This window comes from Ctenopharyngodon idella, chromosome 17 (genome assembly GCF_019924925.1).
Source record: "Ctenopharyngodon idella isolate HZGC_01 chromosome 17, HZGC01, whole genome shotgun sequence".
Lineage (NCBI taxonomy): Eukaryota > Metazoa > Chordata > Actinopteri > Cypriniformes > Xenocyprididae > Ctenopharyngodon > Ctenopharyngodon idella.
The window spans coordinates 29330977-29344056 of record NC_067236.1 but is presented as its reverse complement, the minus strand read 5'-3'; the positions used below and the strand labels follow the sequence as shown (position 1 = coordinate 29344056).

Sequence of the window (13080 nt, the reverse complement as noted above, 5' to 3'; positions counted from 1 at the left end):
TTTTTTCCACTTCAGCCAGCCCCAAATGGATTCTGGATTATTTTGCAACTGGAAAAGTCGAGCTTTCAGTATTACTGATCTGATAGTGTGTTAAACCAAGCAGAGAAAATTTCCCCAAACTCCTGGCGCAGTTAATTCCCTCTCTAGACACAGTTCAGACGTCAATCACACTTTGGAAATCCCCTACCCTCAGTGAAGCTCCGCCTCCCTGTTCTTAGTCTCTTTAACACTCCAGAAACTCTCACAGTCCAGAAGAGCTACACAGACTTCCGATACAAACATGGAGCTTTATCGAGGCAGCAACACCAACCAACTGGATTATAATGACGATGGCCGCGGACCCAAATCTGGGAAAATGCTTGCGAGCAACGACGACCGTTTAGACAGCGGTTTGGATTCGCTTAAAGAGGATGAATACCCGGACGTGGTGTCTGATTTCAGGCGGATGAAAGTGGACGAGCGGCAGGACGAGCCCTGGAGGAAAGAGCTCACCGAAGACGGAGACACGTAAGTGCGCCGAGTTTTTACAACAGTCTTATGCAGCTCATGCAAAAAGCAATTATGTGCATCTGATATTTAGAAATGGTATACATAATGCATGACGCATGGAAAATACATAACTTTTAGGTTGCAGAGAACTGTTTATTTATTTATTTCTTAGACCCATTGTTTTTTTTAGCAAGTTATTAGTATAATACAAAAAGTCTTTCAAGTTTATGATTGTTCTTGAGCACAGTTAAAGCAATTTTAAGCATAAAAGGACTAGTAGTTTGCAAAGAACTTTATTATAATTATAATTTTATTAATTATTTATATATATTTATAATTGTTTCACAGTATTTATTGTAATGCAAAAAAAAAAAAAACAAATCTTCAGAATTCAAAGTTGATTGTTCTTAAGCACAGTTAAAGTCCTTCTCATTCCATTCACAAACCGTTAGTGCGCATGCCCAGGAACCCTGCAGTCATAATGGGCTTTATGTAAACAGAAACGCTGCATCAGTACGGACTGTTCTCTGGCACTGCGTCGATGTGGGCGGGGCTTCTGCAGGTCTCTGGCCTGGCGTCAATGAGGGCGGGGCTGGGCGAACTCGGAAAGTCCCGGGCAGCCTGCCAGACAGTCAGACGCGCATGTACCTACTAGGAAAAATACAGTTCTCTGCACACCAAAAAGAGCTGTTTTATAAATAAAAAATGTTCTTACGGTTGCATAACAGTGTTTATTACTTTCTTTTAAAGGTTTTTACATCTTGCCATTATTCACGAGGCCAAAGATGCTGCATTAAAAATGATTGATTTATCCTATGGTGACCCCTTCCTCAACATACAGAACAACCAGAGACAGGTACATCAGGATATTAATTTTATTATCATTATGTGTGTATAATATCAAACTTGAGCTCTATTTATGATTTTTCCCCCACACTAAGCCACTCTCTTCTCATTTCAGACTGCCTTGCATTTGGCCGTCATCACAGAGCAGCCTCATATAGTAGAGCAGTTACTAAAGGCCGGCTGTGATGCTTCTCTGGTGGATGACTGTGGTAACACCGCCCTCCATATCGCCTGCAGAAAAGGTTCAATGGCCTGCTTTGGCCTTCTAACCCAGGGCTGTCCACAGCACCTCCCAGCCATCCTCCAGACGTCAAACTATAACGGTAAGAGGGTGTTTTCTATGTACGTTTGGCTTGTAATGATCTTCTCTGACCTTCATTTGGACATTTTTGATCTAAACTGAATCTCATTTAATCTCCAGGTCAGAAATGCATACACGTGGTCGCCATCCACGGCTACCTGTCGTTGTTGGAAAGTCTCATCCAGCTTGGCGCAGACATCAACGCACAGGTAAAAATGAGATTTTCTCTAGCAATACGAATCTGTTTGTGTCTTAAAAAAATTGAATAACCGCATTGCAAAAGCCATTGGCTAAAAATACTTGTATTTGTCTTTTAGGAGCAGTGTAATGGGCGAACCGCTCTACACTTAGCAGTGGACCTTCAGAACTTTGAGCTGGTTAAACTTCTAATCAGCAAAGGCGCTGATGTTCACAGCTTCACGTACGGCGGTCACACGCCTTATCACCTGACCTATGGCCGGGCGAACACTGACATCCAAAAAGTCCTGTATGAGCTCACGGCGCCACACCTAAGGGAACTTCCAGATAGTGAGTCAGAGGATAGCGATGAGGATTATGAAGACCAGTGTACATCTGATGATGAAGATGTAAGTGTTACTTATCTGATGTTCATTTTTTGATTTCTTACAGATAATAAATATGCCTATGTTTTCCTAATTTGCTTTTTGCTCATTTCACAGATGTATGATGATATTAAAATGATGGGGCAGTAGGAAGGAAGGACCAGTAGAAGGACTTCTGTTGAACGGAGAAAGAGATAGATGTTCTCACTCAGAGTGCCCAGGAACGAGTCCGCCATGGAGATCGCAGGGTCACAGGCGGCTCCCGGCTCATGTAGAAGGAGGCCCGGAAACAAAGGGTGTATTAGCAACACTGGAGAGAGGCCAACAAAACCGTACCGTTGGCTCTCTATGATGGACTGTACTGTCAGCTGAAATCAACGGCTGTGTTTCTGTTGTACTGTGATGTAAAATATTGTGTATACAGACAGATTTATTTTTATATTAACATGTAAATGTGTATATAGAAGATTGAAACTTTTTTTGTGGAAAGACAATGCATATTAAATTAAAACCTTAAACTTCACTTTGTGTCGTTCCTTGGAAATGCATTTGAATGGTTCAAGAGAAATGAGGAAGTTTAAATATGCTTTTGTGTCACTGAGGAGAAGTGCTTGTAACTGAAAAAACTTGTACTCAGTTTTCCGTCAGCTGAGTACCCTGGAATTTCCTGACCAGGAAGAGCCATTCAGACAAAATAGGCAATGCTGAAAGTTTCCCAACTTCCTGAATTCCCAAAATAAGGAACGTGTGGAATTGCACAATGCCGCTTTATGCAGAATAGTAGTAAATTAGTAAACAATTTACACAGGGAACATTTTTAGATTGATATATTACTAGGAAGTTCCTTCCCTGTTGACATTCTTGGAAAAGGGTGTAGTGCTCATTTGGCATGATAGCTGAACATTGTTTATCCCTCTGGTCTAAAGATTATAAAACACAACTTATATTCGTCACTTAGCATAGTTTAAACGTTCCTGGTATTTGCCATTTCAATTTCAAAAATCACACTCAAGCCAACAGTGTGAAGTGAAACTCCTTGAAAATTTCCTCAAACTTTCACATTCACAACCTAAACGTCATGCAGTTCAACTCACAGTCACAGTTTACTTTCGTCTTGTGCTTTACAGTAAAGTAAAGTCAAGAAGTGTGTGGTTTTCTTGATTTGAATACAAACCTGAGATCTTTAAAGGGAATCCACCTTCAGCTTAACCCTGCTTATTTCCGAACGTGAATCCGGACTGCACGCCTTTTTGATTTTGAGATACCGTTGTGGCTCTCAAGTCCCTAAGACACCTCTTAAACAGTTCCATGCAAATGATTTAGTCATAGCGCGCCGAGCCCTGAGGAGTCTGGTTAGGACATGCAAGGCTCTTTCGCAGCTCCTGTAACTGCAGGAGAATACTCATATGATTCAGCCAGATCCGAGAAATGACAGCGGGCCGACACTTGGAAAATCCGGCTCTCGTTTGCCGTCCCTCTATAAAGTAAGCAGTACTACATCTATGCAAATATTGTGTCTGGAGGGGATTCTGTAGTGAGAGTTTAGGAAATGTTATTTACATCGTGAAGAGAGTGTGAGAAAACCAGACAGGTAGCAACTCACACCGCTTACCATAAATGAAGGGGACTGTAAGCCCCCAGGAGGTTTCCTAGTGATTTTTCGTAATGACTCCAAATAAAATGCATTCTAAAAAAGCAGGAAATTGATTCAGGTGACAGTTTGCAATCTAATATGGTGTGCATAAGTTCAAGTTAAAGATTAAAATTATATATTAAAATGGCTTTTTTGTGTGTGTGTGTATGTATGTATGTATGTATGTATATATTCTATATATATTCAGTCAAACCAAAATTTATTCAGTCACCTTGAACATTTAATTCATTAATACAGTTTATTCACTATAGTTTAAAAAAAAATGGTAATAAAATAAGATCTCAGAGTTAAACTGTGTCAGAAAAAAATAATTATGTCAGATAACACTTAAGCAAAACATGGTCAGGTCAAAGTGTCTGAAGAATTTTTGGTTACAAATTTTTATCAATTTTACTGGTAGTCCACTGTATGAAGAATTTTTGGGTATAATGTGTCACAGTTTACTTTATTTTGCTATCCTCACTGACATAAATGAACTATAGTGTCCTGCACCCACTAGTAAAAATATATCAAAAATATAAAAAATGTCTGAATCATTTTTGTTTTGACTGTGATGCGTGTATATATGAGTTAAAGATAAAAAAAATACATATTAAATGGCTTTTTTGTATATATATATATATATATATATATATATGTGTGTGTGAATACACACAAAAAGCCATTTAATATGCAATTTTTATCTTTATGTATGTATATGTGTGTGTGTGTGTGTATATAATTATATATATATATGTATACAGTCAAACCAAAATTTATTCAGACACCTTGAACATTTCATTCATTAATACAGTTTATTCACTATAGTTTAAAAAAATGGTAATAAAATATGACAAGATCTCAGAGTTAAACTGTGTCAGAAAAAAATAATCTTAATTATGTCAGATAACACTTAAGCAAAGCATGGTCAGGTCAAAGTGTCTGAATAATTTTTGGTTCCAAATTGTTATCAATTTTACTGGTAGCTCACTGTATGAAGAATTTTTGGGTATAATATGTCACAGTTTACTTTATTTTGCTATCCTCACTGACATAAATGAACTATAGTGTCCTGCACCCACTAGTAAAAATATACCAAAAATATAAAAAACGTCTGAATAATTTTTGGTTTGACTGTGTAATTATATTATCTATCTATCTATCTGTGTAATTATATATATATATATATATATATATATATACACATATTATACACACACACACACACACACACACATTTACATATATATGTATTAAATTAGAAAAATACCAAAGAGTAACATTTTCACTAGACTTGAATCCTACTGAAGAAATAAAAATAACAGTTTCCAAAAAATTATTTTTATTGTATTGTTGCAAGAAAAAAGCTACATAAACAGCAAAAAACATCAGTTGACCTGAATATTGATGACATGATTGTAATGCTCACACTTTTATTTTATCACAGGGTAAGGATATTCTCAATCCCGTTCAGTAAGAGCCATGAGGTGGGTGTCAATCTCGGACTCTGACAAGATTCTGAAATATATAGAAATATACATTACTACAAAATTACCTTTCACAACTTTAATAAGTGTATTCAATAATTTTTACACAACACAACAAAAAAGTTTAAATGACCTAATAGTGGTTTGAAATAAATACACTACTGTTCAAAAATTTGGGGTCGGTATGAATTTTTTTTAGTGTTTGAAAGAAGTCTCTTATCCTCACCAAGTCTGCATTTATTTGATCAAAAATACAGTAATATTGTGAAATATTATTACAATATAAAATGGCTGTTTTCTATTTTTAATATATTTTAAAATGTAATTTATTCCTGTTATGGCAAAGCTGAATTTTCAGCACCATTACTCCAGTCTTTAGTGTCACATGATCCTTAAGAAATCATTCTAATGTGCTGATTTGCTGCTTAAAAAAATTTCTTGTGCAGCTTATTATTTTTGCAGAAGCCGTGATGCATTCTTTCAGGATTCTTTGAGGAACAACATTTATTTGAAATGTGTATTTAATTACATTATAAAAGGTCTTAACTGTCACTTTTGATATATTCAATGCATATTTTAATTTCTTTAAAAAAACAAAAAACAAACTACTTTTGAACAGTACTGTATGTAGATAGTCTGAAAATACCAGCTTAGTACTAGTAACCGGTAGTACCTTGTGGGGATTTTTCACCATTTAAAGAATATGGTTTAGTGGTTAACATACAGGACAAGTGTAAATATGTAAATGCTATGTAACAATATGTAAATGTTACATCCTGTTTCACTTGCAATGTACAAACCCACCTGAACTTGGGCTCCTCTGTGGTAACAACCCCGATCTCCAGCTCTGAAGGCTTGAAGTCGATGGACAGAACAGTAGACAAGCAACTTATTGCAGTCTGTAAGGATGAAAAGTGCATAAAAGAACTCAAAATAAGAGGACACGGCATAATAAAGGGTATTGATTCTATCGGTGATGCAGAAGGATGAACTTTTACCTCTACTGTTTGGTCAAAGGTCCAATCCAATTTCTTCTTCACCTTTTTCTCCAGGAAGCTCGTGGCCTCTGTTTGTTTCACGCCCGCAGCCGTGGCCTTGAAGCCGCAGTAGTAGCCTGCAGGATCACATTTATAGACCTGCGGCCCCAGCTCCTCATCCACGCCAACCACAATCATACCTATGAAAGGTCCGAACAACACACAATATAAACAAATTTAGTTATATAACAATAACATTCCGTAATATGGGATTCTGATATGTCCTGAATGGCCTACTACTTTACTCTTCTTACTAGACATGCTGTATGTATACTTTTCTACCTCATTTGCCAAAATATGCAGTATACAACCAGAGAACACCATATTTAATACTGCATGACACAATGCACTGCGTTAGACTTAATAATAGATATTATCTACTTCTAGGCTCAAGACACATCTACATTATCAATGTTGAAAACAGTTATGCTGCTTAATAGTTTTTGTAGAAACTGTAATATATATATATATTTTCCCTGGATGTTCAAAAGAACAGAATTTACATGAAATAGGCATTTTTGTAACTATAAAAATTTTATTTGACTGCAAATTTTCAGAACACTAGTGTATGTAGATAGTCATGAAAGTGCCAGCCTAGTTCTGGTAACTGAAAGCACATAGTGGGGATTTTTCACCGTTCATATATTATGATTTGGTGGTGGACATACAGGACATATGTAAATGCTACGTAGTGATATGTAAATGTTATATCACACAATGCAACGTGTTAGACTTATTATTAGATATTACCTAATTCTAGGCTCATGACTTCATTGGACTACTAAAATGTAGGGCATTTTACCCACACATATTGGATTAAATAATCGCAAAAATATTGTATACTACACATTGTTTTACACACTACTGCATAATGTAGTATGCGCTATGTAGATATTCTAGACACTAATTTTGTCAATGCTAATAAAAGCCACTATTGCTTTCTGTAGAGCTGCCTTTGAAATTGCGAACTTTGCAAAGTTGACGGTTATTAAAATGAACAATCAAATTGTGCTGAATAATGACACTGTGTTATAATTGATGAAGTTTGAAACATCAACACTGTCATTCAATCAGCATTGAACAGACTTGAGCTGAATATTGCAAATATTTGTCTTCTGTAGAGCTGCTTTATAACTGAATTTAATTTATTTAATCATTTATGAACTTTGCAGCCTTGACACCATTATTGAACTAAACTGAGCTGAATAATGCTTTAAAAGCTGAAATGGAAGTCATTTCATAATTGATGAATTTTGCCACACTGTTATTTTGCAGTTTATTTCTGTGAAGCTGCTTTTAAAGTGCCCCTATTATGCTTTTTACCCTTCATGTAGTGTGTAATATAGCTGTTTGTGAATGTAAAAGGTCTGTAAAGTTTTAAAGATCAAAGTGCACGATAAATAAAGTTATTGTCTCCTAAAAGAAAGAATCGTTTCTGAACTGTCTGAAACGAGTCGTCAGTAATTCCAGTTTTACTTCCTGCACGACCCTACATAGGGTCCCTATGGTCTTCATTGCCTGCCCACGAACAACGTCTACTCTGACCTGCCTTCAAACACTGTAGATGTAGCTGAGGCCTGGAGAGTTAGGTTCATGTTGTCGACATGTTGAGAAGGCGCTGTTTTTTTGAAGTGCTGGGAAAGTAATCTACTTTGCATGCATTTCCAAAGAATGAGATCTCACGCTCGAATTGATATGGTAAAACTGGCGCCATCGTTACTGTTCATATCGCTGTGTATACAAACGCTAAAGAAGCCTCCAGGTATAAAATTCAGATATGGTAATGCGTGTTTCCGTGTAGGCTCTCAGAAAGGAGCGACTTAGAGAGACCAGATCCTTTAGCGAACTGTTTCAGACAATGTGAGAAAAGAGGTGATGCTTCAATGTGTATTATGACAAAATTAAAGTGTTTTATGACCTTGGATACAAGTAAACCTATTGTAAGAGACCTCCAAAACAAAATAGGAACATTTAAAAAAGCATAATAGGGGGCACTTTAAACAATCTGTACAGTATAAAGCGTTATACAAATGAATGTGACTTGACTTGATTCCATTCAGAACAACTTCCTCAATTTCACCATATACTTACAGCAGCCCAGTGGCCTCATCTCAGCGTTCTGTGTGTACACCTGTGAGATGTCTGCAATGCGCTTGCACAACATGTCTACTGGGATCTCATAGCCGTATTTATACTTCCAGTTAGCAGCTTCATATCGCGCTCTCTGCACCTGCGACCTGCTGTCAGCTTCAGTAAGAAACAGAATACATCACATGTGGTGTAAATTAATACATAGTTTTACATTTCACCATACAAAAGGAGATTTTCCAAACTTAACATGAGCTGGACAATTGCTGTGTACAAAGATAAGTTTACCTGTCATGCCAGACATCACACAGCCAATGTTTTCTGTTATTCTGAATAAATGAGTGACAGTAGACTCATCGAGAAGCTTATCCTGGTGATTAAAAGACAAACGATTACTTACAGCATACATTGAGACACACAACCGCCATTGAGTCACTGAAGCATTTGTTACATGGAGATATAAACACATTTTTTTTTTTTTATAAAGTAAAATTAATGTTCAATTAAATACAAATTCAGTCTTATATTTAGCAATTTGGTCGACACACAGTAAAAACAGACTTACCGGAACTTTCTTTTGCGTTATAACAACCGCACAGTCTTTCCCTCGAACAGCTAGTGATGTAAGACCTCCCTGATTAATGGCCTTGAATGCATATTCTGTGGAAAATAAAATTAACATTTTAACAATGATCATAAATTGTTCCTAAAATGCAAAAATGGTAAACTACTCAATTTTAACAACCAAATCTTTTATTATTAGTCTTTTATTCATATACAAGAGAATATGTAGCCATACAAAAAATATTGTATTTTTACTTCATTTTATTTCTAACATAATAAAATGTGTATTTTATTTCTAAATGTATACAGTTTTATGTACAATACACAACATATAGAGGCGAATAATTAAAAACAAATAGTGATTTTGTTTGCAAGACAGAACCTGTATTTTACAATGAGCTGCTCAAGTGAAACAGTTTGACATGATGTGAACAATATTACAGAAATATCTGCATACATAGTACACATTATTGTTAACAACCTAAAGTACATTTATCCATATTAGTAAAAACAATGAGTTCAGATGAATCAGTCATGTAAGTGAAAGCTAAAACGAGAACTGATAAATGTGTCGAAAAGCGAATTAATTTGAACAACATATTCCACTCATACTTTTTTGCATCCGTTTTAAACAAATTAATGTTTAATGCTGCCATTAAAACACATTAGTATGAGCAAAGGAAAATGCAGAATGAACCTGGTGCAAAATGACTGAGCATTTATTCTTTCGGTTTAATAAAGACACGCTTTCATCGATACGCACCGACTTGATAAAGTCTCCCCTCAGGAGAAAAGATGGTGATGTGTCGGTCAAACCCCGCGCTCGAGCCTCGGGACATAATGCGAGAGATTTACTGTTTAATATTGAAGTTTGTAAACAGATCTAAACACACAGCACTGTTGTACACCGGAAATGATACCACCGGCTCCAGCATTCATATCCGGGTGAGATGTCATGACGCGCCGCATTGGCCCTGAAAAGTTCTTGATGTTTACATTTAGAGCCATAGTTTATATTTGTATAGTACGAATCTTCTGCAAATAGTGCAATATATAAGCAGTTCATTACATTGTGTTTTAGTACAATTATTATTATTAAGACCATAGTACCAGTGACCAGTTATCCAATTGTTATGAAAAACAAGTATTTGTGCCCTGAACTTTGGTCCAAGGAGATTTTGCATTTGCGACACTGCAGATATGAACCAACTAGCAAAAAATCGTCAAGGCAGGAAGACATGAGTGTTTTCAGGATTGTTGTAGGGAAGGCAAACATAGGGTCATTTTTGAGTGCTGTATACAAACAGTAACATACAAAAAATATATAGTATTTTGACATTTACACAACTAGGATATATAAAGAGCAAAAAAGAGCATGCTTTATTAGGCTACTATTTGTTTATAATTTGCCACCACCTGATTGTGATGAAAAACACCCTTGTCCTGAGAACACAGTACAAATTTTCTGTTAAAATCTATCTTTATGATAAAAAATGAAATGAAACTTTGCCATTAACTAGAAACCTACATGGATAACCCATGCTAGTGAAAATAAGCATTTATGTCAAATTTTGTAGAGAATACTTTATTCATTGTAACATCAAATAAACGTTGCCTGTAAGTTCTTACAAACTTCTGACACGCTCTACATTCCTTGTGTGCAAAAGCTTCCAGCTCACCGATATTCTTTGTTTCCATGCTGCCACTGCTTTCTTCAAATCTCACCAAAGATTTTCAAGGGGATTTAAATCTGGAGACTGAGCAGACCCCTCAAGAACAATCCAGGACCGATCCCCGAACCAAGCTTTGGTAGATTTGGATGCATACTTGGGATCATTGTCCTGCTGGAATTCCAGTGTAGGCATCAAAATCTTTGCCAAAATGGCCTGATACTTGATGCCAATCCATGATGCCAATCAAATGGTCAAGATTTTCACTTTCTGCAGCAGCAAAGCACGCCATAACAAGACTGACCCAACTTCATGTTTAACTCTGGAAATGGTGTTCTTCGGGTCATAAGCCCTGCCTTTTTTGTGCCAGACATACTGCTGAACCATGGGGTCCAGAAAGTTCCAGTTTGGTCTTATCATTCCATAAAACATTCTTCCAGAAATCCACAGGCCTATGCACATTCCTTAAGCATATTCAAGCCAGCCATTTATGTTCTCAAGTGGGCATGAAGTCAATGCTTGTTTAGTGTTCTATTTATAGACTGCACTGATTTTTTTTTCTTCTGTTCATCAGATCATCTAGCAGGTTTTTGGCAGGAAATTAATGTTTTTTTTTTTTTTTTTTTTATCTAAGCTGCTTTGATCAAACATCTTGTGCTTTTTCGTCCAAGCCCTGGAAAGTTTGCTATAGTACCATATGTTTTAAACTTACAAATAATGCTGCCAACTGTGTCTCTAGGAACTTTTACGCCCAGTTTCATTAAGCCTAGTCCCAGACTAAAATACATGTTTGAGCTGTTTTAACTGAAAGCAACTTGCACTGACACACTGTGAAAAGTAATACGCTATATCTACTCCATTAAATTTTGGCAACAGATTACAAGCAATGTTATTAATTAAATTCAACAAATAGAATTGAGTTCAAATTAATAAAATTAACAACCATTTAAAACAAGTAAAATTTAAACAAAAATATCTGAATAACAGACAGACGTCAAAGATGAATTAAGAACTCTTTATTTTTTATTGCCAACATTGAAGACACCCGATGATTTGATTGAAAATATTTGGTCACCATTATGGTGATCAGTGTTTCATTTAGTTGGGCAGCTTGACTCTTTGCTTTTATGTCAGTTTGTGGTTTTTGTAATGTTGTTTGCTAATTTTACATATTTTAAATGGTTGACTTTTAAGGAAATAATTTGATTAATTATATTAATTCTTATATGTTGAATTTAATTAATAATATTGCGTGTAATGTGTTGCCACAATTTTATTGAGTAGAGCGTATTACTTTTTACAGTATGTATCATAAAATATGTGCACACCAATAATGTTTTTTTCTAGAGCATGTTTATAAAAGCTAATTAAATGTCCAAATTGAACTAAGGCCTAATCCTGGCTTAATCTAAGCCTTGTCTGTGAAACCAGGCCTTAGTGTCTAGGAAATGTTCTAGTAGCCATAGCCTTCTTCTCTTAGCTACACAAATTTATAGATGCATCAAAACTGAGTTTACAAATGCTTAATTGTATTTTAAAGGGTTAATTCACCCAAAAATTCTGTCATTATTACTCACCCTCATGTCGTTCCACACCCATAAGACCTTCGTTCATCTTCAGAACACAAATTAAGATATTTTTGATGAAATCCGAGAGGTATATGACTCCTCCATAGACAGCAATATAACCACCACTTTCAAGGTCCAGAAAGGTACTAAAGACATTGTTAAAACAGTCTCTAATTTTTCTCTAATTCTCTAATTTTGTAGAGAATACTTTATTCATTGTACAGTTGACGTGACTGCAGTGGTTCAATCTTAATTTTATGAAGCAACGAGAATAATTTTTGTGCGAAAAACAAAACAAAAATAATGACTTTATTCAACAATCTCTTCTCTTCCCTGTCATTATCCTTACGCAATTGCCGCAGTAAGCACAGTGAAGGCTTCTGTGTTTACGTCCGAATGGCAGCTCAGTATTGGCTAAAGCTGACCACATGAGCAGCACGACACATGAGTTGGCCAATAATGAGTCGGCGTTCTGACGTAGAGCCTGTAAGTGCTGGACGTAAACAATGTATGACAATGACAAAGAAGAGAAGATATTGTTGAATAAAGTCGTTATTTTTGTTTTGTTTTTGCGCACAAAATGTATTCTCATCGCTTCATAAAATTAAGGTTGAACCACTGCACTCACGCCGACTATTTTAATGATGTCTTTAGTACCTTTCTGGACCTTGAAAGTGTTGATTATATTGCTGTCTATGGACCTCTCGGATTTCATAAAAAATATCTTAATTTGTGTTCTGAAGATGAACAAAGGTCTTACAGGTGTGGAACGACATGAGGGTGAGTAATTAATGACAGAATTTTCATTTTTGGGTGAACTAACCCTTTAACAGA

The 13080-nt window shown here is 36.0% G+C and overlaps 2 protein-coding genes across 2 annotated transcripts; one reads left to right on the top strand and one right to left on the bottom strand.

The window, feature by feature from the left end:
* Positions 1-237: 237 nt before the first annotated feature.
* Positions 238-2722, top strand: nfkbiab (nuclear factor of kappa light polypeptide gene enhancer in B-cells inhibitor, alpha b). Its single transcript, XM_051868091.1, has 6 exons — positions 238-507; positions 1240-1345; positions 1451-1658; positions 1757-1845; positions 1954-2223; positions 2317-2722. The coding sequence occupies exons 1-6, from the start codon at positions 281-283 to the stop codon at positions 2347-2349; spliced, it is 933 nt and encodes a 310-aa protein (XP_051724051.1). The 5' UTR covers positions 238-280; the 3' UTR covers positions 2350-2722.
* Positions 2723-5157: 2435 nt separating this feature from the next.
* Positions 5158-9962, bottom strand: psma6a (proteasome 20S subunit alpha 6a). The gene is made up of 7 exons (XM_051868093.1): positions 9772-9962; positions 9010-9104; positions 8733-8814; positions 8448-8603; positions 6318-6496; positions 6124-6218; positions 5158-5350 (listed from the first exon to the last, which is right to left on the bottom strand). The coding sequence occupies exons 1-7, from the start codon at positions 9845-9847 to the stop codon at positions 5293-5295; spliced, it is 741 nt and encodes a 246-aa protein (XP_051724053.1). The 5' UTR covers positions 9848-9962; the 3' UTR covers positions 5158-5292.
* Positions 9963-13080: the final 3118 nt, after the last annotated feature.